This window comes from Pelodiscus sinensis, chromosome 1, assembly GCF_052426305.1.
Source record: "Pelodiscus sinensis isolate ZL-2025 chromosome 1, ASM5242630v1, whole genome shotgun sequence".
NCBI lineage: Eukaryota > Metazoa > Chordata > Testudines > Trionychidae > Pelodiscus > Pelodiscus sinensis.
In genome coordinates, this window is record NC_143052.1 from 350364529 (window position 1) to 350390260 (window position 25732).

At 46.4% G+C, this 25732-nt stretch overlaps 3 protein-coding genes across 3 annotated transcripts; all 3 read left to right on the forward strand.

The window, feature by feature from the left end:
• The first annotated feature begins 919 nt into the window (after positions 1-919).
• On the forward strand, positions 920-1855 carry LOC102443590 (olfactory receptor 51G2-like). The gene has a single exon (XM_006128051.3). It carries the CDS (start codon positions 920-922, stop codon positions 1853-1855), a length of 936 nt encoding a protein of 311 aa, XP_006128113.3.
• Positions 1856-10590: 8735 nt separating this feature from the next.
• LOC112546599 (olfactory receptor 51G2-like) lies at positions 10591-11526 on the forward strand. Its single transcript, XM_025187215.3, has one exon. The coding sequence runs from the start codon at positions 10591-10593 to the stop codon at positions 11524-11526; it is 936 nt and encodes a 311-aa protein (XP_025043000.3).
• A 9322-nt stretch (positions 11527-20848) lies between these two features.
• Positions 20849-21784, forward strand: LOC149526025 (olfactory receptor 51G2-like). The gene has a single exon (XM_089776750.1). The coding sequence runs from the start codon at positions 20849-20851 to the stop codon at positions 21782-21784; it is 936 nt and encodes a 311-aa protein (XP_089632876.1).
• Positions 21785-25732: the final 3948 nt, after the last annotated feature.

Below are 25732 nucleotides of genomic sequence, written 5' to 3' on the forward strand. Positions count from 1 at the left end.
TGTTGCAAACACTAGAGTTGTGCTAAGATCAAGCTTAGTGTTAAAAAAACTTCTGTCATGCTCCTGGGACAGGTTACGTGTGTAGATTACATACAACTACATTACACTCCCCTTTTCTGCACCTGTGCTTTTGTCTTTGCTGAAAGAAAAACCACTATTCCGATGGGTAAATTCCATTTAATTGTGTGTCTTTTGTTACTTGCTCTTCAAATTACAGAAGTGAAGATTTGTTTTTAAATGTTTTGGACGGGCTTTATATCTTCCTGATGTATACCAGAAACTATGTGTCACTCATGGGTGTGACGTAGTGGGGGTACTTGCTGGGCTGTGGTGACCCCTGCTGTCTGGAGCAAGACCCAGCAGGGAAAACCTCGCTAGGCAGAGGTAATGCCAAACTTGTTGAGCCAGGGGCCAGACACCCCCCATGGAGAGGAACAAAGGAAGGTGGAATGCTGCCCTGGCTGGGGGGCAGGGCTGGAAGTTGGTTAGTTGGTTGGTGGCTGTCTGTGAGGATGGATGAGACAGCCTAGGGAGAGGAGCTGGAGTTTAGGGGCCCAGTCTCCCCCCAACTCAAGGGGGCCTGAGGCATCCTAGCCCAGCTCTGTGACCAGATTACATCTGTGCTGTGCTGTATCCTGGAGAGGCAATAAACTTCCCCAATTCTACTGGCTGGTGCAGTCTGTTTGTGCCATTTCGGGGTGCAGGAGACGGGGGACCCCAACGCGCCGTCACAATGGGTGTAAATGCTAAATCAATATTGTAAATGTAATTGTATGTTCGCTGATATTCCAGGAACTCCTAGGAGTCTCTTGATATTCATTCAGGGCAGAAAGATGTCTTGTTCAACATCATCTGGTCTCCTGTTCTTTATCTTTTCAGGAAACAAAGGTCATAGCCCCTTGGACCTGCCCAGTACAGGATGTCAGCTGTCAATGACACCCCATCACAAGTATCAGTGTTCCTTCTCACCGGGATACCTGGCCATGAAGGTGCCCATCTCTGGATCGCTATCCCCTTCAGCTTCATGTATGCTATTTCGATAGTAGGAAATGCAGTCATAATATACTTTATAAAAACAGACCCAAGCCTCCATGAGCCCATGTACATTTTCCTTTCCATGTTGGCTGTCACAGACATTGGCATATCGATAGCCACAATACCGACGATACTGGGCACATTCTTGTTTAACTATAGGGAGATCAGCCTCAATGCCTGTTTGGCCCAGCTGTTCTTCATTCACTTTCTTTCAAAAATAGAATCCTCTGTGCTCTTGACGATGGCCTTTGACCGCTTCATTGCGATCCGTAACCCGCTGAGATATGCCTCCATCTTAACCCCACTGAGAATAGCCAAGATGGGGCTGGTGTTTGTGGTAAGAGGAGTGGTTATAGCATTCCCATTCCCCCTTCTTCTAAAACGCTACCAATACTGCCGAGCCAGTGTCCTGTCCCATTGCTACTGTCTAAACCAGGATGTCATGAAGTTGGCTTGTTCAGACATAAGAGCCAGCAGCATCTATGGCATGTTTGTGGCAATCTCCACCGTGGGGTTGGACTCGCTACTCATCTTCCTCTCATATGTGATGATCTTCAAAACAGTGCTGGGCATCGCATCCCGCACGGAGAGCCTCAGGGCCCTGAACACCTGCGTCTCCCACCTCTGCGCCGTCCTACTTTTCTATGTGCCAGACATCGGCCTGGCTGTGATCCACAGATATGGGAACAACTCTACTCACTTGCTTAAGATTCTCCTGGGTTATGTCTACCTACTGGTTCCACCCTTGATGAACCCAATTGTGTACAGTGTGAAAAGCAAACATATACGTGCACGGATCATCAAGGCGTTCGTCAAGTGAAGGGTCCGTTCATCACCCGGCTCCAGAGCTGGTGACACAGGAGACAACAAACACTTGTGAGGACACGGCCATATATTCCATCCTGGATCCTTTTCCCTTGAGGCTCCTCCCTTCCTTCATCTCTTCACTCAAGGCTGCACCTCGACTACTCCCCTTTAACCGAGACTCTGTTCCCTGTTCAGGGTTTCACTTCCTAAGACCTGCTGAGGAACAAACTGGGACGAAGGGTGGTTTGGAGCAGTATTGCGTTTGGGGTTGTTTATTGGCATAGATTCGTAAGAGTAAGATTTTACTCTCACACACACGTCACAGTCATGCTGGCAGTTTGGAGGCAGGCTGCAAGGGCAGCGTAGATTACTTTTGATTTTGCAGGTGGCTGGAGTGCTCGACAGATGTCAGCTTCCCAGAGACTCGACCATGATGTTTTGTGGGAGATCCCTTCGGATCTGCAGGAGGCTTTACTTCCTCCGGGCCGGTCCCAGTTTCTGTTGTGATGTTACATTTTGTCTGAGAGAGGGAGCTTTTCTGGCTGCTTCTCAGTTAATTTATCGGCTTGCTGGGTCTTTGTCTGTCTGAAAAGGTGATGGATCCTAAACTACCTTTTTGGTTGGGTACTTCTCATTCACACCTCACACACATTCCACAGGTTACATATATATTCATAAGCTATTTGGTTTCTAAGCGCAGTGGGGCCTCATAGCCTTGAGTCCAAGAAATTGCATTGTACTACAGATCACATACCCGAAGCATGATAAAAAGCTTCACAAATTATAACTAAGAAAGCCAAGGTCAGGGAAGAAGGGAAAAGCAGAGAAGTACATCTGGTCAGCTGTGAAGTCCAGGGAGTGGGTCGTATCCGACTGGTTACAGAATCCAGAGCTGGTCATGGTAACAGCTGGCTGGAGAGCCTGGGCCACTTTTAGGATGCATATCCCAGGGAGTTTGGAGAGTCCGTAGCTCCCCAAAGCAGCCTGGGCTGCTGCTCAGATCTTTCAAAGGATTGACTGTGGCCTGACTGGGAGGCAGAGCATGAGGGAAAGGGAAGGAGAGGAGGTGGGGCTTTGTGGGAGGAGATGGGATACAGCTGGGACTTGAAGAGGAAAAGTCTAGAACTAGTCTCATCCTAGCAAGCGAGATCATCAGCGTGTTCCAGAGTGAAAGAGCAGGATGGGGGTCAAGGGCAGCAGAGCTTGTTTTGGAGGAGACTAAATTAAACGTGAGCGCACAAAGGGGGCTTTTGTTTTTAATGTCCCAGGCTGAGAGTCTGTCATGGCCAGGAGCTCGGGGGGAAGGTCTGTGTGCCTGCAGGGCTGCCTCAGGCTTGAAGGGAACACCATGAGGTGACATCTTTCTTCAGGGACTTGGCCAGCATGTGCCATGCTCTGGGAAGTTGATATCAACGGGCAGAGCTCACTCCAGCCCTCCTCCCCCCACACACCACTGCTCTAAACTCCACTGAGGTAAGGTGAGACCAGGCCTGTGAATCAAACCCCTGTCACTGGCTCCCAGACATCCCCAATCTTCCACAGCCCAGAGGGGAGCGCTGCCGGCCCAGCAGGGAATTCAGCCGGGCCTCACACCGCTCAGATGGGTGGGAGGGTGTTTGTGGGATGCTGGCACATTGCTCTGGGCATCAAGCTAGCTGGGTCTGATTGCCTCGCCCTGTGTCACTGTGGGCAAGCCCCTGGCGGTCTTGGAGCCTCTACACAGGGGGGTAATCGCCCAGCCCTGGCTCACAGCAGTGGCAGGAGTTAAATACATTTTCAGTGCTCAGATACTCTAAGACCCTCAGCTCAGGCCTGTGTCAGAGTTCAACAGAGCAGCACCTCTGGCATTTCTCTGGAAAAGGCCTCTGACTGCCGCCTCCTGTGGCATTGGCTTCTGGGTAGCCCCGTGGCTCCAGCGCCTTGGTGTCTGTGGCAGATGTGGGTGTGCTCGAGGATGACAGTGAGGGGGAGGTAGCAGATTCCTGAGGGGGGAGTGGTGCAGTGCCAACAGGGATACCAGCACATCACCTGACAGACATTTTGTCTGAATGAGTTGAACTGCCAAACAATGGCATGGTGGCCAAACGGGCCTCCCCTTAGACAGGGTCAAAAGAGCGTTTGAGCATCCCCAAAATGTGGCCACTTCTGTTTCTGTATCTCCAGAGGAAAGCCAGTCTGATTTTGGGTGTAGTGATACATGAGATACAAGGGTGGAGACAGGTGACAGTTGCCTGGTATTTTAAACCTATTTTCTCTAACGCTTTGTGCTCTTTGACAATACACCTCCTACCTTAAGGATGCCGGCAGTGATGGTTTAGCTCTGGACACAAACACCCGAAAGAGAAGAGACTGGGGTGTCTAATCGGGCCTGCTTGGTGATCATCTTTTAGTTTAGATGGGGGGTGTTCCCAGCTGGAAGAGGGGGACAATTTTTTAGACTCTCCCCGAGACAAGAAAGGACCTGGTTGAGAAGGTAAAGACACTATATATCCCAGCTTTACTGTGACAGTACTGATGCTTCTTGGCCAGCATTTATCCTTGATAAGTGCCCATCAGCATTCAGAGGAGCAACTAGTTGAATCCAAGATAACAATTCCTGCAAGAGAGTGATTCATAGATCTATAGAATTTACGGCCAGAAGGAGACATCATCTAGTCCCTACCTTTTCAAACTAGACTTGTGAGGCTCTTGGGAAGTGTGTGGAATATATGGGAGTTGGGCATGAGTAGGTTGTGGGGGGAAACTTCCTGTTCACATATTACACTCCACTTTGTATATCTAGACAACGACTGCTCCTGACAGATCCCGTGTGTAGGCAGCGGTGAGCATTTGAATCTACATGGGGATATGCCTTTTGTTGGCTTTCTGCTAAGTTTGCAGAGCATTATACAATGTCATCGGCAGCTGTATGTGCAGCCGTGGGCTATGGTGCACTGTGCGCATTCCACTGTAAGCAGGGGCCTCCTTTGTCATTTTGTTTTTAGCTCTTATTCAATCCAATCCAAATAAGAATCTTATTCTTATCCAATCAGTTATTGGCTCATTGATGCAACAATAATAAAACCCAGATATGACAAACAAAGAAGCTGCCACTGATTTGACTGCAACCCCACCCAAACGAATATCAATATATGTATTTGTGTGGAGGGAGGAAGGGGTTTAAACTTTAGGCTATGTCTACACTGCACGCTTATTTTGAAATAACTCACATGATTTCAAAACAACCAAGTGCGTATCTACACAGCAAGCCCAGTATTTTGAAATGATTTTGAAATAACGGGCTTCTTACTCATACTCCTGTGACCCTCATTTTATGAGAAGTAAGGGAAGTAGAAGGAAGAATGCTATTCCTTCAACTTCCTGCTGTGTAGATAGTACCGAAAGCTGAGTTAAGCTACTTCGACTTCAGCTACGCAATTAACGTAGCTGAAGATGTGTAGCTTAACTTGACTTAATACCACATTGTAGATGTATCCTTAGGCTATGTCTAGACTACAGGCTTCTTTCAGAAGAAGCTTTTCCGGAAGAGATCTTCCAAAAAAACTTCTTCTGAAAGAGAGTGTCTACACAGCAAAAGCGCATTGAAAAAGTGATCTGTTTTTTCAAAAGATAGTGTCCACACTGAATGGATGCTATCTCACATGTAGGCTGTGATTACTATGGATAGAGTGGCCACCAGGGCACCTGTGCTTTTTCCTCTTACCTCTTCTTTCGAAAGAACTCCCTCTCCCTGTCCACACATGCCTTTACCCAAAAGAACTCTTTCAGAAACAGGCTTCTTTCTTTTTTGTTTCAAAGCCCCTCTGTTCTTTCGATTTTTTTCAAAATAATGTGATTGCAGTGTGGACGTAAGTGAAGTATTTTTTTAGAAAAATGGCCATTTTCCCCAAAACAACTCTGCATTGTAGACATACCCATAGAGACACAAAGAAGAGGGGTGATCAAAAGGAGTTTGAGAACCATTGATCTAGTCTAACATCTGTATATCCTGGGGACAGAATTCACTTTGGGGACCCTGCGATCCTGGGTCCCCTTTTTCATTCTTCATGGAGAAGGCAAGAGAATATATATTAATATAAAGATCCTAAGGAAGTTCCCTGTGCAGGGCCTTGTGGATTTTCCCTTCCATTTTCTGCACCTGGGTTTCTAATGTAGGAAATGAGGCTACAGGGGAGAAATCCAGCCCATTATAATTATAATGACTATTTCAGCAAGCATCACAGTTAAAACTTGGCCACAACCAAGGGAACCACGTGACTAATCAGAACTACATGAACAGAGCTGACAAGCCCAGATTCCAGTAGAGCCTACCCATGTTGCATCTCTGCACAATCCTTCTGGCACAGGGGTGTATCCCCACCCCGAATGCAGCAAATAGCAGCTCTGTGAAACATGGGTGGTTTACACAGAGTGCTGGGAGAGCTCTCACCCAGAGCGCCTGCCCTGGCCACATTTTTTCTTTAAAGTGGCTGCACTTAAGTTTTAGAAATGCTCACAACAAGCTAGAAAAGCAGCTGAGGTTCCCTGATGGCCAAGTGGCCCCAAGGGAAGGTACAAATATGCTACATAAAGGCAGCCACCTCCCTGTCTGAACACACACTGCCTGCTGCCCCTGCAACCTCTCCGGTGACTCCTTGTGCTTTAGGGTGAAGACCTCTGGTGCCAGCAGCTCCCTTCTAGCAGGAACTGGGTACGTTGGTGGGTTTCCCTGTCTGTAACATGCCAAGTTCAGGGCGAAGGCTGCAGGCTGTTTGCATTGGCAGCTGTTCTGTGCAGCGGCAGAGGACTCCGCCGGGCTGACTCAGTGACAGGACTGGGGGGGCAGGCAGTTTGGGAACCCCTTCCTTGCATCCACCCATGTTCTACAGGAGCTGGTGAAGCTGCACAAAAATCTGACATTGAAAGTGGCCCCATGGTGGTAAAATGGTGGCCCCATGGTGGTTCCCTCAGCAGAACTTCTGAAGAGGCCACAATTTCTGAAGGTGTCCTGTGCTCAGGTCCCAATCCTGTCAGGAGCTGAGGGAGAGGGGGCCCCACAGAATATCAGTGACTAGTTCCCAAATTGCCTCAGGTTTATTTACTCCTGGAAATTTAATCAGCAAATGCATGTTCATTGGCTTGATGCTGTTTTAGTCTCTGCTCTGATTGTGAGGGCAGCAATTCATTGCCGTGTTGCTCTGTGGTAACAGGTCTGAAAGGGTGAATTTGTGTTTCCTGACTGGCTGAGGATTCCAGCACTCCTACACTGTACACACCACTCCAAGTTACTGTTAGATGAGAGCACCTGGACTTCTGCCCCTGAGAGATGCAAGACTACCAGCATATCTGCCCCTCTCAGCTCTCTGAGTACCACATATAAGACCTACCCATGAGTACCTCCCCCTGATCATGGGGTGTAATCCCATGACCCTCTCACCCTCAGATTTGCCCCTGGGCTACAGCACACTCTGGGTCAACTGTGTTTGCCCAGCAGACACTTGTGAGCTCCAAACCTGTAGTTCTTCCTTTTGGGAGCCAGTGATCAGTGATTAGACTTGTGGCCAGCCAGACTTCCTGAACCAAAATACAAGTTGAACCTCTCTAGTCTGGCACCCTTGGGACCATAGCGGTGCCAAACCAGAGAATTTGCCAGATTGTGCAAGCTCATTATTGTCTAGCAGCATTACCAGCACGCCCACAGCTCACTGGACACTTAGAAGACATTTAGGGGTAAATTAGAGCTAAATAACAGCACAGAGCCCTGAGAGCCAGGATGGGTGGCTGTAAAGAAATTTTATGGGACCTTGAAAAACTTGCCAACACCCCTGAAAAGTGGACATCCAGCTAACTAAAATCATGCTGGACCACAGATGTTTCTGGATCAGAGAGTTCTGGACTAGAGACGTTCAACGTGTACCGTCGAATCGAACAGCAAGAATATACATAATATAGTGTAACGTGGGTGGATAAGAGGGATTTCAAACAAGTCTGTCCATATCTTTGATCCCAGACACTCCCACTGTGACAGGGACCCACTCAGATTTCCCCACTGGTGACCGTGGCAGCCAGTCTGAAGAGCTTCTCAGCATTGTGAATTCAGCTACATGTCTGGACCCCAGAAAGAAGCTCTGAGAGCTTTAAGCACCCGTGTTGATTCATGACCTCCCTTGGGTGGTTTCCAGCCACCTGATATTAAACTATCCAGAGAAATACTGGTTTCACCTAATACAGCCATAACATAAACATCCTAAACAGTGCCCCCAATCTCACTGTGCCGCAAACATCCCATGGGCTGGGTTTAACAGACACGTCCACTGTGGCAGCTCAGCTCCGTGTCTGTCCCAGGGCATTTCCCACGTGCCAGGTACTTTATGAGTAGAGCGTGTAGGCAGGTTCAACGAGAGACAGTACTAGATTGCTCTCAGGTTTGAAACTAATTGTCCTTTCCATGAATGTTCATCCATTTGGCTTTGAAATCCATTTCCAGCAAACTCTCATCATGCCTGCATATCAGGAGCTGGGGTCATTGTGTACCAGAGAGTGAGAGGTCAAAGGATGAATATTTCCTATACTGCCCCCAGTACCTGTTACCATTCAGCATACAATCTGGAGACTGACAGAACTGAACTTGAGGAGAACCACTCAGCCATCTACCCAGGGACAGAGGAGTTACTAGAGTTGAGTTTTCTGACCCGTGATTGACTGAGGGCTGAGACGCTGGGACTGTCTTAGGTTCTGAAGAACCAGATGGCCAGTGCTACATTTTAAATCACACTCTAGCCTGAGGAATGAGGAAGATGAGAGGGCGGAGACTGTGTCAATGTCTGTGTGCAAAGTCCAGGCTTGTAAGTGTTGTGCCAGAACTCTTCATTGTACTACGAATAGCACAGACTAACCGCTCATGATAAGAACGTGTGTGGAAAGCCAGAGGCAGGGCTTTAGAGGAAGCGCCACAGGACGGAGCAGTGGTAACGTTACTGCTTACGGGTTTGGGCTTTGGGAAGTATTTCAGAAGTGCAGAATTCTAGATTCCCAGAAACAGAATGTTCATGTTGGAAGAGACTGCAGGAGGTCGTCCTGGCCAACCCCAACTAAGTCATCCCATCCAGGCCTTAAAAACCTATAAAGATGGAGATTGTGCCAACTTCCTAGGAATCCCATTCTATTGCCTTAGTACCCTCAAGGGTTTGGTGATATTAGTACTTTTATTCAGTGAACACTTTTATCATATTCATTTGTGGTAACTGAGCAGAAGCTGTTGCTAGCACCTGCATTCTGAGTCATGCATTTAATCGCTCTTCAGGGCTTGTCGAAGATATCCCAAAATCCCTTGAGAGAGCCTACCAGTCTGTGTAGCAGCAAAATGTAGAGAGCTGAGGTTCAGGAAAGTGGAGTGTAATAATGGTTCTTTGTAATTGGCACCCATCACCTCTTACAGGGAGGATGGAGGAAGGAGCTTGCACTCAGCTGGACCTAATATTTACACTATTCACCCATTTGAGATACCTTCCCTGCCCCCACCAGCTGAAGTAACTATCTATGTTAGCTTGTGACTTGCCAGATATCTACATACACTTGGATGGGGAGAGGTTGCAGGTCTTGTGAGGAAGAGAAGAGGCCTGTAGTATTATCTAATTCTCTGGAGTCTAAGCAGGCAAAGCCCTTCAGCTTCTCCTGGAGGGATTCTTGGGGGGATCAGAGTGTGTCACTGGGAGTATTTGGTAAGGGAAAGTGAATAACATCTGGTTCTGATCCAATTTGCACAGGGAAATCTGGAGTGAGGCCATTGAACTCACTGTTATGGAAACAAGAACATGGACCTAAGAATTTATCACCTGCTCTTCAAAGAGGCAGTGGCATAATTTGAACACTCAGAAATGGAGAAAATAAAATATACATATAAGGAGGCCATCAAACATGTCTATAAATAGAGTCAGTGCAGGATAGATAAATATAAGGGCTGTTCTCACCATTCATTTGCTCTTTGTTTTTACATCCCATGATACAACGTGTCACACTCAGCAGGGGAGAGGCCAGAAAACTGTAAAATCTTCTGAGGGGAAGGCTAGAACTGTAAAATCACATGGCCCTGAAGCAGGCTGTGGAACTCCCAGCCCCAAAATATCAATGGGTCATAAATTTAGTAGGATTCAAAGAGAACCCACATGCTTATGTGACTAATCAGAAAATCCAAATACACTACTGAGAATGCACCTGATTTGCACCACAGAATATGTCTCATATGTGTGTCGGGGAGAAACTTTCCCTGGGAGCAGGTTTTCTCATAGCATCCTGTTGCAGGGTTTTGTAGACCTGCCTCTGAACTATCTGATACTGGCCAGGAGATATAGGGGCTCCCTGCTATAAGTCACCCTGATATATATCCATTCTACATTAAAGTCATTGACATTTGTAGGAACTGATGCGTTATAAGTCCTCCCATTCCCCGTGATCAATCGTGCAAAACACCCCCCAATTTGTTTAAGTGAAAGTCAGCCGTGGGAAAAAAAATTCCCGTTTAAGTTGTTTCACTCTAAGTCCAAGTTTTTTGGAACATATCTTGGTCTTATAGTGAGGACCCCCTGTACTGGGTAGATGGACTGCAGGTTTGATCCAATCTTCCTACCATTGGTGTAAATCCAAGACTATGTATTTGCTGATCTTTCTTGGGAGAATAGACACATGTCTCTTTAAATGTCATCCAGTCTCCTGTTCTGTTTCCTTTTCAGGAAGGAAAGTTCAAAACACCTTGGAACTGTTGAGTACATTATGTCAGCTGTCAATAACACCAAATTCCAATTTTCATTGTTCCTTCTCTCTGGGATACCTGGACAGGAAGATGTCCATCTCTGGATCGCTATCCCCTTTTGCTTTATATATGTTATTTCGACAGTAGGAAATTCAGTCATTCTGTTCATTATAAAAACAGATCCAAGCCTCCATGAGCCCATGTACATTTTCCTTTCCATGTTGGCCCTCACTGATCTTGGCTTATCAACGTCCACCATAAAGACAATACTGGGCATATACTTGTTTAACTCTAGAGAGATCAGCCTTGATGCCTGTTTTGCCCAGCTGTTCTTCATCCACTCGCTTACATTACTTGAATCTTCTGTGCTCTTGTTAATGGCCTTTGACCGCTTTGTTGCAATCCGTGACCCACTGAGATACGCTTCCATCTTAACCCTGCCAAGAATAGCCAAGATGGGGCTGGTGTGTGTGCTAAGAGCAGTGGCTCTAACATTCCCACTCCCCTTTCTCTTGAAACGGCACCGATATTGTCGAACCAATGTCCTTTCCTATTCCTACTGCCTGCACCAGGACGTCATGATATTGGCTTGCACTGACATCACCGTCAATAATATTTATGGCTTGTTCGTTGCTATCTTGACCTTTGGGTTGGACTCACTGATCATTTTCCTCTCTTACATGAAGATCCTCAAAACAGTGCTGAGCTTTGCATCCTCTCTGGAATCCCTCAGGGCCCTGAACACCTGTGTCTCCCACCTCTGCGCTGTCTTGCTCTTCTACACACCTGTTATTGGGTTGCCTGTGATCCATAGATTTGGGAAGGACTCTTCTCACTTGCTTCAGGTTCTCCTGGGCTATGTCTACCTGCTGGCCCCCCCTCTGATAAATCCGATTGTGTACAGCGTAAAAAGCAAACACCTTCGTGCGAGGATTGTCAGAGCCTTCGTCAAGTGAAGAGTCAGCTCATCATCCATCTCCAGGGTGGGAGACACAGGAGATGAAAACCATGATTGATGTCCATGGCCACCCTTTCCATCCTGGATCCTTCTCCTCTGAAGCCCCTTCCTTTGCCCCATCTTTTCTGCCCAACTATACTGTGCCCAACTCTGCTACAACCCTGGACTGTAAGTCAGAGCTAGGCCATTATGTGAGCTGTTCAGAGAACTGGAGGGACTGTGAGGAGTCCTGGAGTCCCCATATTTACTCTCCTTCATCCCCTACCCCCAAGATATACAACCTAGGGAAGGCAGAGAGTCCAGGCCTCCCCACAGCAGCCTGGGCCTCACTGGCAGCTCTGAAACTGGCTCAACTCTGGCCTGGCTGGAGGCAGAGCATCAGGGAAAGTGGAGTAGGGGCAGGGCTTAGTCAGAAGGGTTGTGGCATGGGGCAGGGCTTCAGAAAAAGAAAGCTCATAGGGGGTTTGAACAAACCCCAACCCGGCAAAGAGGGTTATGGGGGTGTTCCTAAGTAAAGGAGGAGGATGGAGTCAGTACGCCAGAGCACCCATGTGTTTGGGAAACCTGAATTAAAGTGACCTCACAATAGGGACTCCTCTTTTAGGTATCTCAGGTTGAATCCTTGCAAGGGTCTCAGAGGGAAGGCCTGTGTGAACTCAGGGTTACCTCAGGCCTGAAGGAGATGCCCTGGGGTAGCATTGGTTCTCAGGGACTTGGCCCGAGTGTGCTGTGCTCTTGGAAGCTCTTCCCAATGGTCTGATGTCAGCCCAGTCTCCAGAAGAGGCCAGTGAATGTAGTCCCTATAATTGACTCTGGTATCTGTAGCACAGAGGAGAGCTCTGCTGGAGCAGCATAGAATTTAGCCAGGCCCATCACTGCGCAGGTGCCTGGAAGTCTGGCCCTGTGGTCTGTGCTTTGCGACTCACGACAGCTGGCTTTGATTCCTTGTCTCTGGGGGCAAGCCACTGCCTGTCTCTGAGCCTCTGCTCAGGCGGATAATTGCCCTGCCGCACGGCAGGGATAGGGGGCTAAATACATTCAAGGTGCTCAGATACTCTGGGACTCTAAGATCAGGGCGGTTTCCAGGGTCCATAGCACAATGCTGCTTTCACCTTTTGTAGCTGTAACTACATTTTAAATGCGTATTCACTTCTTTCTGATTTTACAAAGTGGGTCTTTGCCCATGAAAGCTTGCGCCCAAATCAATGTTAGTTTTTAAGGTGCCCAGGGATTCCTCCTTGATTGTGCAGAAACAGACAAACAGGGCCACCTCTCTGACACTTCTGGTGGTTTGTTTACTGACCAGCCTCCTTGTGCTGTCATTTATGGGCAGTTCTCTCCTTCCTCTATCTGCTAGGTAATTGGCATCCATGTAGATGCTTTCTGGCTTGTTTTCTAATGCAATTTGTTGACAGTCAAATTATTTAAATCAGGTTGTTTCTTTACCTGGAATATTTACTGACATTCCTTTGGGAAAAGGCCCCTTTCTCCGTCAGAATGGCTGCAAGGAAACCAAGAATTTTCTTAGGCCCGTGGTGTCCAACACACTAGCTACTGGTCACATGTGGCTATTTGGCTGGTTGAGTGTGGCCAGTTTGCTACAGCAGTAGCCGCTATAGTGGCTACTGCTTCAAAACTGGATGGACACCATGGTCTTAGGTTATGTCTACACTGGGAAGGTTTGGGGACGAAAGTGCTGTTGTCGTGGAAAAGTCAACAACTGTGAAAACCGATCAAACTGGATTTTCTGTCGCCCATTGTCGACATCCCATGGCCACATTGATAGCACCCTGTCGACAGATAGAGCAAAGCAACATGGGTAAGCATCTCACAGTGAAGTGTTGTGGGGAGGCAGAGCTGATTCCTGTGCTTCTTAGGATTCCCTCCTAGTTCTGTGAGCTCTCCATTGTGAGACATGTCAAAGCAACACAGCAGCTTTGCCAACCCTCCCACTGCAAGCAGCAGCCTGTCTACTGCTGTATTCCTAGCATGGCAGAACAGGAGCATATCAATGATTTCTTCTTTGTTCCCCAAATGGAGCAGCTCACTCAGCTGCCAGGTACTTCCTGGAGCTTTGAAAGGGGAGGGCTGCATGCCTGCAGAGCAGCAGAGATTACAGAACACTGAGCACAGCCATCAGGGCAAGCATTGTGGGATACTGGTGGAAGGCATGTCTCTTGAAAAAACAAACAGCAGAGTCCACACTGGTTCTTTGTTGACAATAAAGGGAGGGGAAAAGACAGAAGTCTCTCATGGGGTAGAAGATTTTTGTTGCCAAAACTGAGTGTTTTCCAAGAAAAATGTTGCATTCTAGTGTGTACACTCTCACAGTTCTGTTGCCAAAACGCAGGTTTTGGTGACAAAATTGCCAGTGTAGACAAGGCCCAAGGCACCAATCGACTAAGGGATTTGACCAAGGTCACATAAGAACAAAATAACAATAATGGATTTCAAGCGGGGACATTTAGCAAATTCGGGGAGTTGGTAGGCAAGATGCCATAGGAAGTAAATCAAAAAGGAAAAACAACTGAAGACAGCTGTCAGTTTTTCAAAAAGACATTATTAAGGGCACAAGTGCAAACTATTCTACTCTACGGAAAAGATTGGAAATATGGCAAGAGACCATCCTGGCTTACCCAGGAGATTTAGAATGATCTAACAATCAAAAAAAGAGTCTGAGAAAAAGTGGAAACTAGGTCAAAGTACAAAGGATGAATATAAACGAATAGCACAAGTATGTAGAAGCAAAATTAGAAAGGTGAAGGCACAAAATGAACTGAATGCAAATAGAGATATAAAGGGTAACAAGAAAACATTCTACAGATACATTAGAAGCAAGAGGAAGATTAAATATCTCTTAAATATCTCCAGTGATGGAGATTCCACAAGCTCCCAAGGCAAATTATTCCAGTGTTTGATCACCCTGACAGTTAGGAACTTGTTTCTAATGTCCAACCTAAACCTCCCTTGCTGCAGTATAAGCCCATTGCTTTTTGTCCTAGCATCAGAGGCCAAGGAGAACAATTTTTCTCCCTCCTCCTTGTAACACCCTTTGGGTATGTCTACACTACCCTCCAAGTTCGAACTAGGAGGGTAATGTAGGCATACCGCACTTGCAAATGAAGCCTGGGATTTGAATTTCCCGGGCTTCATTTGCACAAGCCGGGCGCCGCCATTTTTAAATCCCGGCTCGTTCGAACCCCGTGCCGCGCGGCTACACGCAGCATGGACTAGGTAGTTCAGACTACGCTTCCTAGTCCGAACTACCTAGTCCGTGCCGCGTGTAGCTGCGTGGCACGGGGTTCGAACGAGCCGGGATTTAAAAATGGCGGCGCCCGGCTTGTGCAAATGAAGCCCGGGAAATTCAAATCCCGGGCTTCATTTGCAAGTGCGGTATGCCTACATTACCCTCCTAGTTCGAACTAGGAGGGTACTGTAGACATACCCTTTTAGATACTTGAAAGCTGCTATCATGTCCCCTCTCTATCTTCTTTTTTTCTAAACTAAACAAGCCCAATTCTTTCAATCTTCTCTCAGAGCTCATGTTTTCCTGACCTTTAATCATTTTTGTTGCTCTTCTCTGGACCATCTCCAATTTCTCCACATCTTTCTTGAAATGCAGTGCCCAGAATTGGACACAATACTCCAGCTGAGGACTAATCAGTGCAGAGTAGAGTGGAAGAATGTCTTCTCGTGTCTTGCTCACAACACTTTTGTTAATGCATCCCACAATCATGTTTGATTTTTTTGCAACAGTGTCACAGTGTTGATTCATGCTTATGAACCCTAGATCCCTCTCTGCAGTACTCCTTCCTAGACAATCACTCCCAATTCTCTGTGTGAAACTGATTGTTGCTTCCTAAGTGGAGTAGTTTGTATTTGTCCTTATTAAAGTTTATTACATTTCATCTTGTTTGTCTCAGACTATTTCTCTAGTTTGTCCAGATCATTTTGAATGTTGACCCTATCCTCCAAAGCATTTGCAACCTCTCCCAGTTTGGTATCATCTGCAAACTTAATAAGCATACTCTCTGTGCCATCATCTAAATCATTGATGAAGATATTGAACAGAACCGGTCCCAAAACAGACCCCTGCAGAGCCCCACTTGTTATGCCCTTCCAGCATGATTATGAACCATTAATAATTACTGTCGGAGAATGGTTATCCAGCCAGTTATGCAGCCACCTAACAGTAGCTCCATCTAAGTTGCATTTCCCTAGTTTATTGATAAGAAGGTCATGTGAGACCATGTCAAATGCCTTACTAATGTCTAGGTATACCACATCCATAACTTCTCCCTTATCCACAAGGCTTGATATCCTATCAAGGAAAGCTCTCAGATTGGTTTGATATGATTTGTTCTTTACAAATCCATGATGGCTGTTACCTATCATCTTATTATCTTCATTAATTACTTGCTCCATTATCTTCCCTGGCACAGAAGTTAAACTAATTTAACTATTATCATTGAAAAGACATGGAAGATGGGAGATATTCCAGAAGACTGGAAATCGGCACATGTCCCACCCAAATATAAACAAGGAAATAAGGGCAACCCAGGGTATTACAGACCAGTCAACTTAATTTCTGGGCCAGGAAAGATATTGGAGCAAGTATTTAAGGGATCTATTTGCAAACATCTAGAAAATGATAAGGTTAAAAGTAACAGTATGCATGGATTTCCCAAGAACAAATCTTGTCAAACCAAGTTGATAGCTTTCTTTAGTGGGATAATAAGTCTTGTGGATGGAGGTAAGCAGTAGATCTGGTATATCAGGATTTTGGTAAATCTTTTGATACAGGCTCATATGACCACTGTAGCCTGCCAAGCTATATCTATTCCCATGCTATTCATTTTTCAAGATTTTAATGGTAATGCCAGAAATACAAGGTCTGCAGGACTTGGCTTATCTTGTATGATTTGGCTTTAGCAGTAGTGTAGTGTGATAAGTAACGGTTAATTTATCTTCTAGACATTATATTTCCTTCATACCTTTTTAGAAATTACAAAAAACCTCGTGGCAAAATTTTCAGTTGGGTCAGTACACAGATGGGGTCTGTGACGCAGTGCCTCATGAGACCTAAAATAAGTCCAGAATGGCAAGATCCAGTTAGCCGCCATTTTGAAATAAGATAACAGGCCTTGTGCACCTAACCACAAAGCTCCCGTTTTTTCCATGTGTGGGAATGGATCCAAGGGGGCATCAGATGATTTAATTCATGCATATTCAAAAGATATCATCATCCAATCAAGTATGTGTATCGACAAAGTCTCAGGGTGCGAATTCTAGTTATGGTTGTGAAGGCAACCATAGTGATGCAAAAAGGGGGATAAAAGCTATGGGAATAAAGAAGCTTAATCCATAATGTCTTTCTCTCATCTAAGCTCTGTGCTTTATTTATTCTTTCTAAGTCTTAGCTTTTAAGTTTTCCATATTCCACTCTGCACCAAAGTCCCACCAGCAGAGGGAGGCTGGTCTTTCCATGCTCAGTCTTCCGGGAGAAGGTGATGTGAGCATGCTATTATATTAGGTAACTATCTGTATACTGAGGGTACATCTATACTGCCCACTTATTTCAACATAAGCTATTCCGGAATAGTTATTCTGAAATAGCATATGTTGAAATAGCATATGTTGAATACACTGCAAAGAAGCCTGAAAATTAGTCCGAAGCAGGATTTCCTAATGTAGATGTGCCTATACAGCAGGTAGAAGGCAATGGACAGGGGAGGAGCTGCTGTAGAGGGTATTGGATGCTCAGCTGGAAGAAGGGGGTCTTCGGAATGGGACAGTGAAGAATTAGGCAGAGCCCACCTGGCGACAGGGCAGACTCAGACATGCCAGGCTGAGGGGGGTCAGGCTGACAGGCCTCAGGGTACCTTTGCTGTGTTCAAAGCTCAATAAACTCTCCTGTTTGACGCTGCATGAGAGTTGCTCTGGTCTGAAGGACAGGGCTACACTATTTCCCCAGGACGTGGAGGCCCTGTGGGTCCAGGGCGAGTGGGCACCCGGAGGGGACCCATGGCAGAGACAGGCTGAAGGCCCTGAGAGGCACTGACCTGGAAGCAGAGGGGTGGAAAGGACTCCCCGAGAAGGGGCTGTCATACTGGAGGGAGTTCCAGCCTGTGAGACCATGACAGGCTCACTTCTGTGACCAAAGCAGGGAAGTAGGGAACAAGAGGAAGGCTAGTGAAGACGCCAGCCCCCAAAGCAGGTGAGGCAGAAGCAGGGGGGCAGGGTCAGTGGTCCAGAAAAGCCAGCGTGATCTCAGCTAAGGCTGTAGAACACATTTACTCCTCTCTCCCAGTGGCTCCAGGGCCACTTGATGGGACGGTGGATCACTCCCAGAAATTGGGTGGGTTGCAAAAGCCCAGCTACAAAAGCTGGAGCCCCATAGGAAATGGGAGGCTTTGCGTCTTCCTCTCCCTCAGAAGCAAACGTGGCTCTGAGGGAGTCTATGGCTGTATTCTGGGTATGGAAATGTTGAAACATATTGATAAGTCTCTAGCTGAGGTAGTGGGCCCATCAGCAACTCTAACCAGCCCCTTCAGCAGATCCTCGGGGCAGTGGCTTCTGTGACAGGCAGTGGCTGCTGGTAGCACATCTGTGATCAGCCTGTGCTAGCTGGGGGCTGGAGAAGGTCCTAGAGCAGCTGTGGAGGCCCAGAGATTGTGGGTGGCTGGGCCTAGCTACCAGTGGATCACTGAGATCTGTGTGTAACTTTGGGGATCCCTGGATCCTCTCTTTCATTCTTCATGGAGAACACAAGCGACCTCCCTAATGTAAAGATCCCAGGGAAATTTCCATGGAATGTCCCTTCTGCAGCCTGTACCCTGGCTTTCTAATACAGGAAATGGGGCTGCTGGAGAGAAATCAGGTTGTTTATTATTATAATTGTTATTATTTCATCAAGATCACAGTTAGCACAGTGTCACTGTTACAACTTGGCCGCCCCTGAGGGAGCCATCTGACTGATCAGAACCATACAAGCAGTGCTGAGACGCCTGGATTCTAGGAACAGCCTGTAGCTGGGCTGGCCCTGCTGTCCATATGGGTATTATCACCCCCCCATCCCCTGTGATCTGGCTCCCTGCAGTTCGCCACTGGACATGGTGGGGTTTAAAGCTGGTGCACACAAAGACAGAGTCAATCCTGCTCCTACTTGGATTAGCTCGCAGCCTATTTGGATTAGCCCACATCCATCCTAGTTGGATTAGCTCCTAGCTGGATTAGCCCTCAACCATCCTTCTGAGTCAGGGGTGGGAAAAAAGACATCCCCACCCGAGCACAGCAAATTACTGCAGTGTAAAGTGTCAACGTCAACCAGGCATAAGGGCCGGGGGTTGCATGCCCAGGGCTGTTAGCTATTCCCCTCACAGAGATGGTTCACACGCAGTGCTGGGAGAGCTCTCACCCAACACTTCTTCCCTGGCCACACTCTCATTTAAAATGCTGCCACACCTCCACGTTAATGTTAGAGGTGTTGACAACACACTAGACAGGCAGCTGAATTTCCCCTGATGGCTAAGTGGCCCCAAGGGAAGGTACAAACATGCTGCATAAAGGCAGTTGCCTCCCTAGCTGAACAACACTGCTTGCTGCCCGTGCAACCTCTCCGGTGACTCCTTGTTCTTTCAAGTCAAGACCTCTGGTGCCAGCAGCTCCTTCTAGCAGGAACTGGGTACGTTGGCAGGTTTCACTGTCTGTAACATGCCAAGTGCAGGGCGAAGGCCGCAGGCTGTTTGCATTGGCAGATGTTCTGTGCAGCGGCAGACGACTCCGCTGGGTTGTCGGGGTGACTCAGTGATGGGGATGGAGGGCAAGCAGTGCTAGGCAGCTTGGGAACCTTCCCCTCCATCTGTCCAAGCTTCACTGCAGCTGCTGAAAATCTCACATTGAAAGTGCCCCGTGATGTTAAGAGGTCACAATTTCTGGAAGTGCATTGTGCTCCTGGCCTGATCCTACCAGGCACTAAACAAGAGGAGACCCCCCACAGAATATCAGTGACTTGTTCCCAAATTGCTTCAGATTTGCTCACACCTGAACACTTAAATCACAAATGCCTTGTCAAAGGTTTTCTTCCCTGGCTTGACTGTGATGGCAGGAATTCCGAGCTTAACCCTAGGACAGAGAAGCTACTAGAGATATATTTGCTGATTGAGGGCTGAAACACTGTGCTCGGTCCAGGTTCTGAGGAAATCCAGATGACAGATGCTACATTCTCCATCTCAGTCTAGTTTGAGACATTACCTCTGAGGTTATGTCTACGCTACACTTCTTCTTTGGAAAAAGGTATGCACATTTTGCTCTGCAATTTGTGTACCTTTTCCCTATTCTTTTTTCAGAAGAGGCTTTTCCAAAATTTGGTCTGTCTACACTGGGCCAAATTTCAAAAAAACCTCCTTTTTCGGAAGAGCCCTTCTTCCTTGTGAAACAAGGTTTACAGGGCTTCCAAAAGAGCGCGTCTGCTCTTCCAAAAAAAATTCTGCATTCCTCCAGTATCCCGAAAAAACTCCGTAGTGTGGACAAAGCGTGAATGAAGATCAGAGGGGAGAAAAGGGGTTGATATATGTGTGCTAAAGTACTGGGCTGTGACTACATTGGCACCCCTTTCCGGAAAAGGGATGCAGATTAGACCAGTCGGAATTGCAAATCCGCGGGGGATTTAAATATCCCCCACGGCATTTGCATTTACATGGCTGCCGCTTTTTTCCGGCTTCGGGATAAGCCGGAGAAAAGCGCCAGTCTATACGTGATTCTCCAGAAAATAAAGCCTTTTCCGGAGGATTTCTTATTCCTACTTTCAAGTAGGAATAAGAGATCCTCCGGAAAAGGGCTTATTTTCCAGAGAATCACGTCTAGACTGGCGCTTTTCTCCGGCTTATCCCCAAGCCGGAAAAAAGCGGCAGCCATGTAAATGCAAATGCCGCGGGGGATATTTAAATCCCCCGTGGATTTGCAATTCCGACTGGTCTAATCTGCATCCCTTTTCCGGAAAAGGGGTGCAGTGTAGACACAGCCCTGGTGTGTAAATGTTAGGTGGAAATAGAATAGCATCCTATCGCAGGGTTTCTTGCACCTTCCTCTGAAACATCTGGTACTGGCCAGTGGATAGTGGGTTTCATGGACTGCAGTTTGGATCCAATCTGGCAGTGCCTATCTTCCCGGGAATGGTGTAAATCCAAGACTCTGCATTTGCTCATCTTCTTTGAGCTCCTGAGAGAACATAAGTATGTCTCCTTAAATATCTTCTAGTCTCTTGTTATTTCTCCTTTTAGGAAGAAAAGTTCAAAACTCCTTGGAACTCTTGAGTAATCATGTCAGCTGTCAATGATACCAAATTCCAATCTTCAGTGTTCCTTCTCACTGGAATACCTGGGCAGGAAAACGTCCATTTCTGGGTCTCCATTCCCTTCTTTTTTATATATGTTATTTCGATAGTAGGAAATTTAGTCATTCTGTTCATTATAAAAACAGATCCAAGCCTCCATGAGCCCATGTACATTTTCCTTTCTATGTTGGCTATTGCAGACATTGGCTTATTGGTATCCACCATGCCAACGATACTGGGCATATTTTTGTTTAACTCTAGGGAGATCAGCCGTGATGCTTGTTTTGCCCAGCTGTTCTTCATCCACTCGCTTTCATTAATTGAATCCTCTGTGCTCTTGCTGATGGCCTTTGACCGATTCATCGCGATCCGTGATCCTCTGAGATACGCTTCCATCTTAACCCTGCCTAGAATAACCAAGATGGGACTGGCATGTATGCTAAGAGGGGTCACCATAATATTCCCATTCCCCCTTCTTCTGAGACGCTACCGATACTGTCGAACCAATATCCTCTCCCATTCCTACTGCCTGAATCAGGACGTCATGAAGTTGGCTTGTGCAGACATCACCGTCAACAACATCTATGGCATGTGTACTGCACTCTTCACGTTTGGGTTGGACTCACTGCTCATCTTCCTCTCTTATATAATGATTCTCAAAACAGTGCTGAGCATTGCATCTCATGTGGAACGCCTCAGGGCCCTGAACACTTGTGTCTCCCACCTCTGTGCCGTCCTGCTCTTCTACGTACCTGTCATTGGCCTGGCTGTGACTCACAGATTCGGGAACAGCTCTTCTCTTGTGCTTCAGATTCTCCTGGGCTACATCTACCTGCTGGTGCCACCCCTGATAAATCCAGTCGTGTACAGCGTGAAAAGCAAACACCTTCGTGCGAAGATAATCAGGGCATTCGTCAAGTGAACGGTCCATTCATCATGCATCTTCAGGACCAGACACATAATAGATGAAAAACATAATGATTGACGATAGGTGATTGGCCCCATATTCCTTCCTGGATCATTTCCCCCTGAAAACCCTTCCTTTGCCCCATCTCTTCTTCCAAGGCACCACCTATATTATTCCACTCAGCCCAGATTCTGCCAACTCCCCAGACTGGAAGCTGGAGCCGGTACTTTGCAAGAGCTGCCCAGAGAGCCAGAGCCACCATGTGGAGCCCAAGACTCTCCATATTTCACCCCTCACTCAGAATCAGAGAATTATAGAACAGGAAGGATCCGTAAGGGGTCATCTAGTCCCGGACCAAGCTCCATCTATACCATGCCTGACAAGTGTTCATCTAACCTCCACTTAAATGTCTCCAATTGTAGTGATTCCAGAATCTCCCTAGGCAATTTATTTCCATGTTTAACTACCCTGACAGTTAGGAAGTTTTTCTTAATATCCACTATAAACCTCCCTTGTTGCAATTGCAGCCCATTGCTTCTTGTCCTATCATCAGAGGTTATGGGGCATAGTTTTTCTCCTTCCTCCTTGTAACACTCTTTGTGGGTATGTCTACACTACGCCGCTAGTTTCAACTAGCAGGGTAGTGTAGACATACCCTTAGGTACTTGGAAACTGTTTTCATTTCTGTCTTCTCTTTTCTAGACTAAACAAACCTAATTCTTTTAGAACTATGTAGCACTTTAAAGACTAACAAGATGGTCTATTAGGTGATGAGCATTCGTAGCCATCTTGTTAGTCTATCTTCCCGGGAATGGTGTAAATCCAAGACTCTGCATTTGCTCATCTTCTGTTAGTCTTTAAAGTGCTACATAGTTCTGTCTTTTGTTTCAGCTAGACCAAACTAACACGGCTACATCTCTATCGTTATTCTAATTCTGTCAGTCTTCTTTCATAGCTCATGTTTTCTCGGCCTTTCATCATTGTTGTTGCTCTTCTCTGGACCTTCTCCAACTTGTCCACATCCTTCCTGAAATGTGCCTCCCAGTATTGGACACAGTGTCTTCCTCACCTCACTCCTGTTAATGCATCCCAGAAGGATGTTTGCCTTTTTTTTTTTTTGCAACAGTGTCACAGAGTTGATTCATATTTAGGTCCACTATGCACCCAGATCCGTTTCTGTAGTGTTCTTTCCTAGACAGTCATTTTATATTTTGTATGTGTAAAACTGATTTTTCCTTCCTAAGTTGAGTACTTTGCATTTGTCCTTATTACACTTCATCCTATTTACCTCAGAATAGTTCTTCACTTTGTTCAGATCATTTTGAATTATGACCCTATCCTCCAAACCACATGCCACCCCTCCCAGCTTGGTATCATCCACACATTAATAAATGTACTCTCCATGCCATTATCTAAATCATTGGTTAATATTTTTGAATGAAGCCATTCCCAGAGCTGATACCTGCAGAATCCCACTCATTAAGCACTTATAGCGTGACCCTGAACTATTGACAACTACTCACTGTGAATGGCTATGGAAGACATTAGTAAAAGCTTAACTATGGTCTTGATATATCACATCTACTGCTTCCTCCCATCCGTAAGGCTTATTATTCTACCAAGGAAAGCTATAAGGTTGGTTTGATGAGATTTGTTTTGGACAAATCTATGCTGACTGTTACTGGTGACTTGAAGACTTCTAGTTTGTCTAAATAATTTTTAACTTGCTTTTCCCCTGTTTTAGCTTCCAAACCTTCCCTATTTTCATTGGCATTCGCGCGGTTAGCTGTTTAGTCATCATCAACCTTCTTGGTGAAAACCAAAACAAAGAAGTCATTAGCTACCTTGGCCATTTCCACATTATCTATTATTCTTTCTCCCTCTTCACTGAGCAATGGGCCTACCCAGTCCTTGGTCTTCCTCTTGCTTCTAATACATTTGTAGAATGTTTTCTTGTTACCATTTATGTCTCTAGCTAGACTGAGCTTGTTTTGCACCTTTGCCTTTCAACGTTTGCCCTTACACACTATAGCCATTTGTTTATATTAATCCTTTATAATTTGACCTAGTTTCCACTTTTTATAGTTTTTTTAAAATTTTTGCATCATCCAAGAGCTCCTAATTAAGCCAGGGTGGCCTCTTGAGACACTGCTTATTTTTCCTATGCAGGGGATGGATTGCTCTTTTGCTTCTAATAATATCTTTTTGAGAAACTGCCTTCAATTGTTTGTCCTCTGTGACAGATCCAAACCAGCTGGCTGCCATACTCTAATGGAAGGCAGATATTCTGGGCTCTATGTAAACAGTGCTCCTGTGTGATCCATGGTCCTGCCTCAGCTGTGGACAGGGACTGTTCAAGGGGCACAGATACCCACCTTTCCCTCCCCCAATCCACAGCCAGGAGATTGTGATTGAGTCATGTCAGAGACATGATGAATGCGGGAGTCCCGGGAAAGGCTAGTCAGACACACCATGTTATAACTTTCTTTGCCAGATTGGAAAGACAATTGTTCCTCCCTTGTGTTCACACAGCCCCTGGGACCGACTTTCCTACCCCAAACAGCTTTGCCATCAACTACTAGCAGTCTGGAGCTGCCAGCTTCCCTCCTCTGATCTCCACCCACTTCTCCACTGGGCTGAGCTTAGGAAGCAGTGCCAGGAAGATGACTTTCTGCATCCAAAAGTTCTGCAGCCAGTGCTCATCCTCCTAGGCCTGCAAAGCGATGCAACCACTCCACTCTCCACTTGTTTCCTTCGCCCCGGAGGGGGGCTCTGCTCTGCTCACCACCTCTGTGGATTGTGAAAGCAATCTCGTGCTGCCTTGGTAATGCCAGGAATGACTCCCCTGGCTCTCAGGAGGGGTTAGTGAGACCCAGCAGATCAGAGTGAAGCTCCGTGACATTAATTCCCACGGAGAGATGTGGTGGGGAATATAGAAAGCTAGAATTGGTGAAATATGCCTCAAACATAAGATGGAAACCCAATGAATGCTGTGACAGAAAGTAGTTCATCCTGGGGTGCTGAGCCTAGGTGTAACCCACACAGCTATTGTAGATCACTGTCCCATGCAGTGGCACTTAGACCACTTACAGTGAGAGATAAGAACAAGGGAGCTCCACAGCCCAGGATGAGCAGCTGCTGGCTTTATAGCTCCAACACTGTAGCTCCAGCAGTCCAAAGTTCAAATCTGCTTGGTGTTGTTTACATAGACTCACCATACTTAGTGCATGCCATGATGCCCCATAGCCTTCCCACAAAACCTAGCAACAGAAGGGAGAGGAGGATTGTGGGATAGCTACCCACAGTGTACTTCTATCTTTGTTGAGGTAAGCGCCACAAGTGTGAACAGTACACTGCCCATGGGAGGCAATATGAACACACAGCTCAGGTTTATCTTTCAGCTCCTTTTTGTCAGAGATGGCACCCTGAGACCCTTGGCACAAAAAAACAAAAACAAAAAAGAAAACAAAAAACCAACCACCATCACCAACAAAATACCCAACCTCTGCTAGTGTAGACATTCCCTAAGATGTGTGTGTGGGGGGTTAACAATGAGGGAAATTACCAGAGGCCATGGCAGATTCTCCAGCATGGACAATTGTTAAATTATTCCAGAATGGTGTTCAAACAGTTCTTCCTTAGGAGTTATTGTGGGACAGGCCTCTGGGCTGTTCTATCCCAGTGGTCAGACACTAAATCTGAGGCCGGTGACCTTTTCAAACCAAAGAGCCAAACTACACTGAAACTCCGAAGAAGTGGTCGACAAAGAGCCAGTATAAGAACGCCTATCCACTTGACTGAAAATATACAACTTCATATTACTGATAATTGACATGATGGTTTGTAATAGCACAGCTGAAACATTGCACTGCCAGACTTTATTTCATGGAACGTCTGCTGCTGCATCTTTTCGCACAGTTCTTTGACGTTTATGTCACAACCGGTCAAATTCAGGTTCATGAC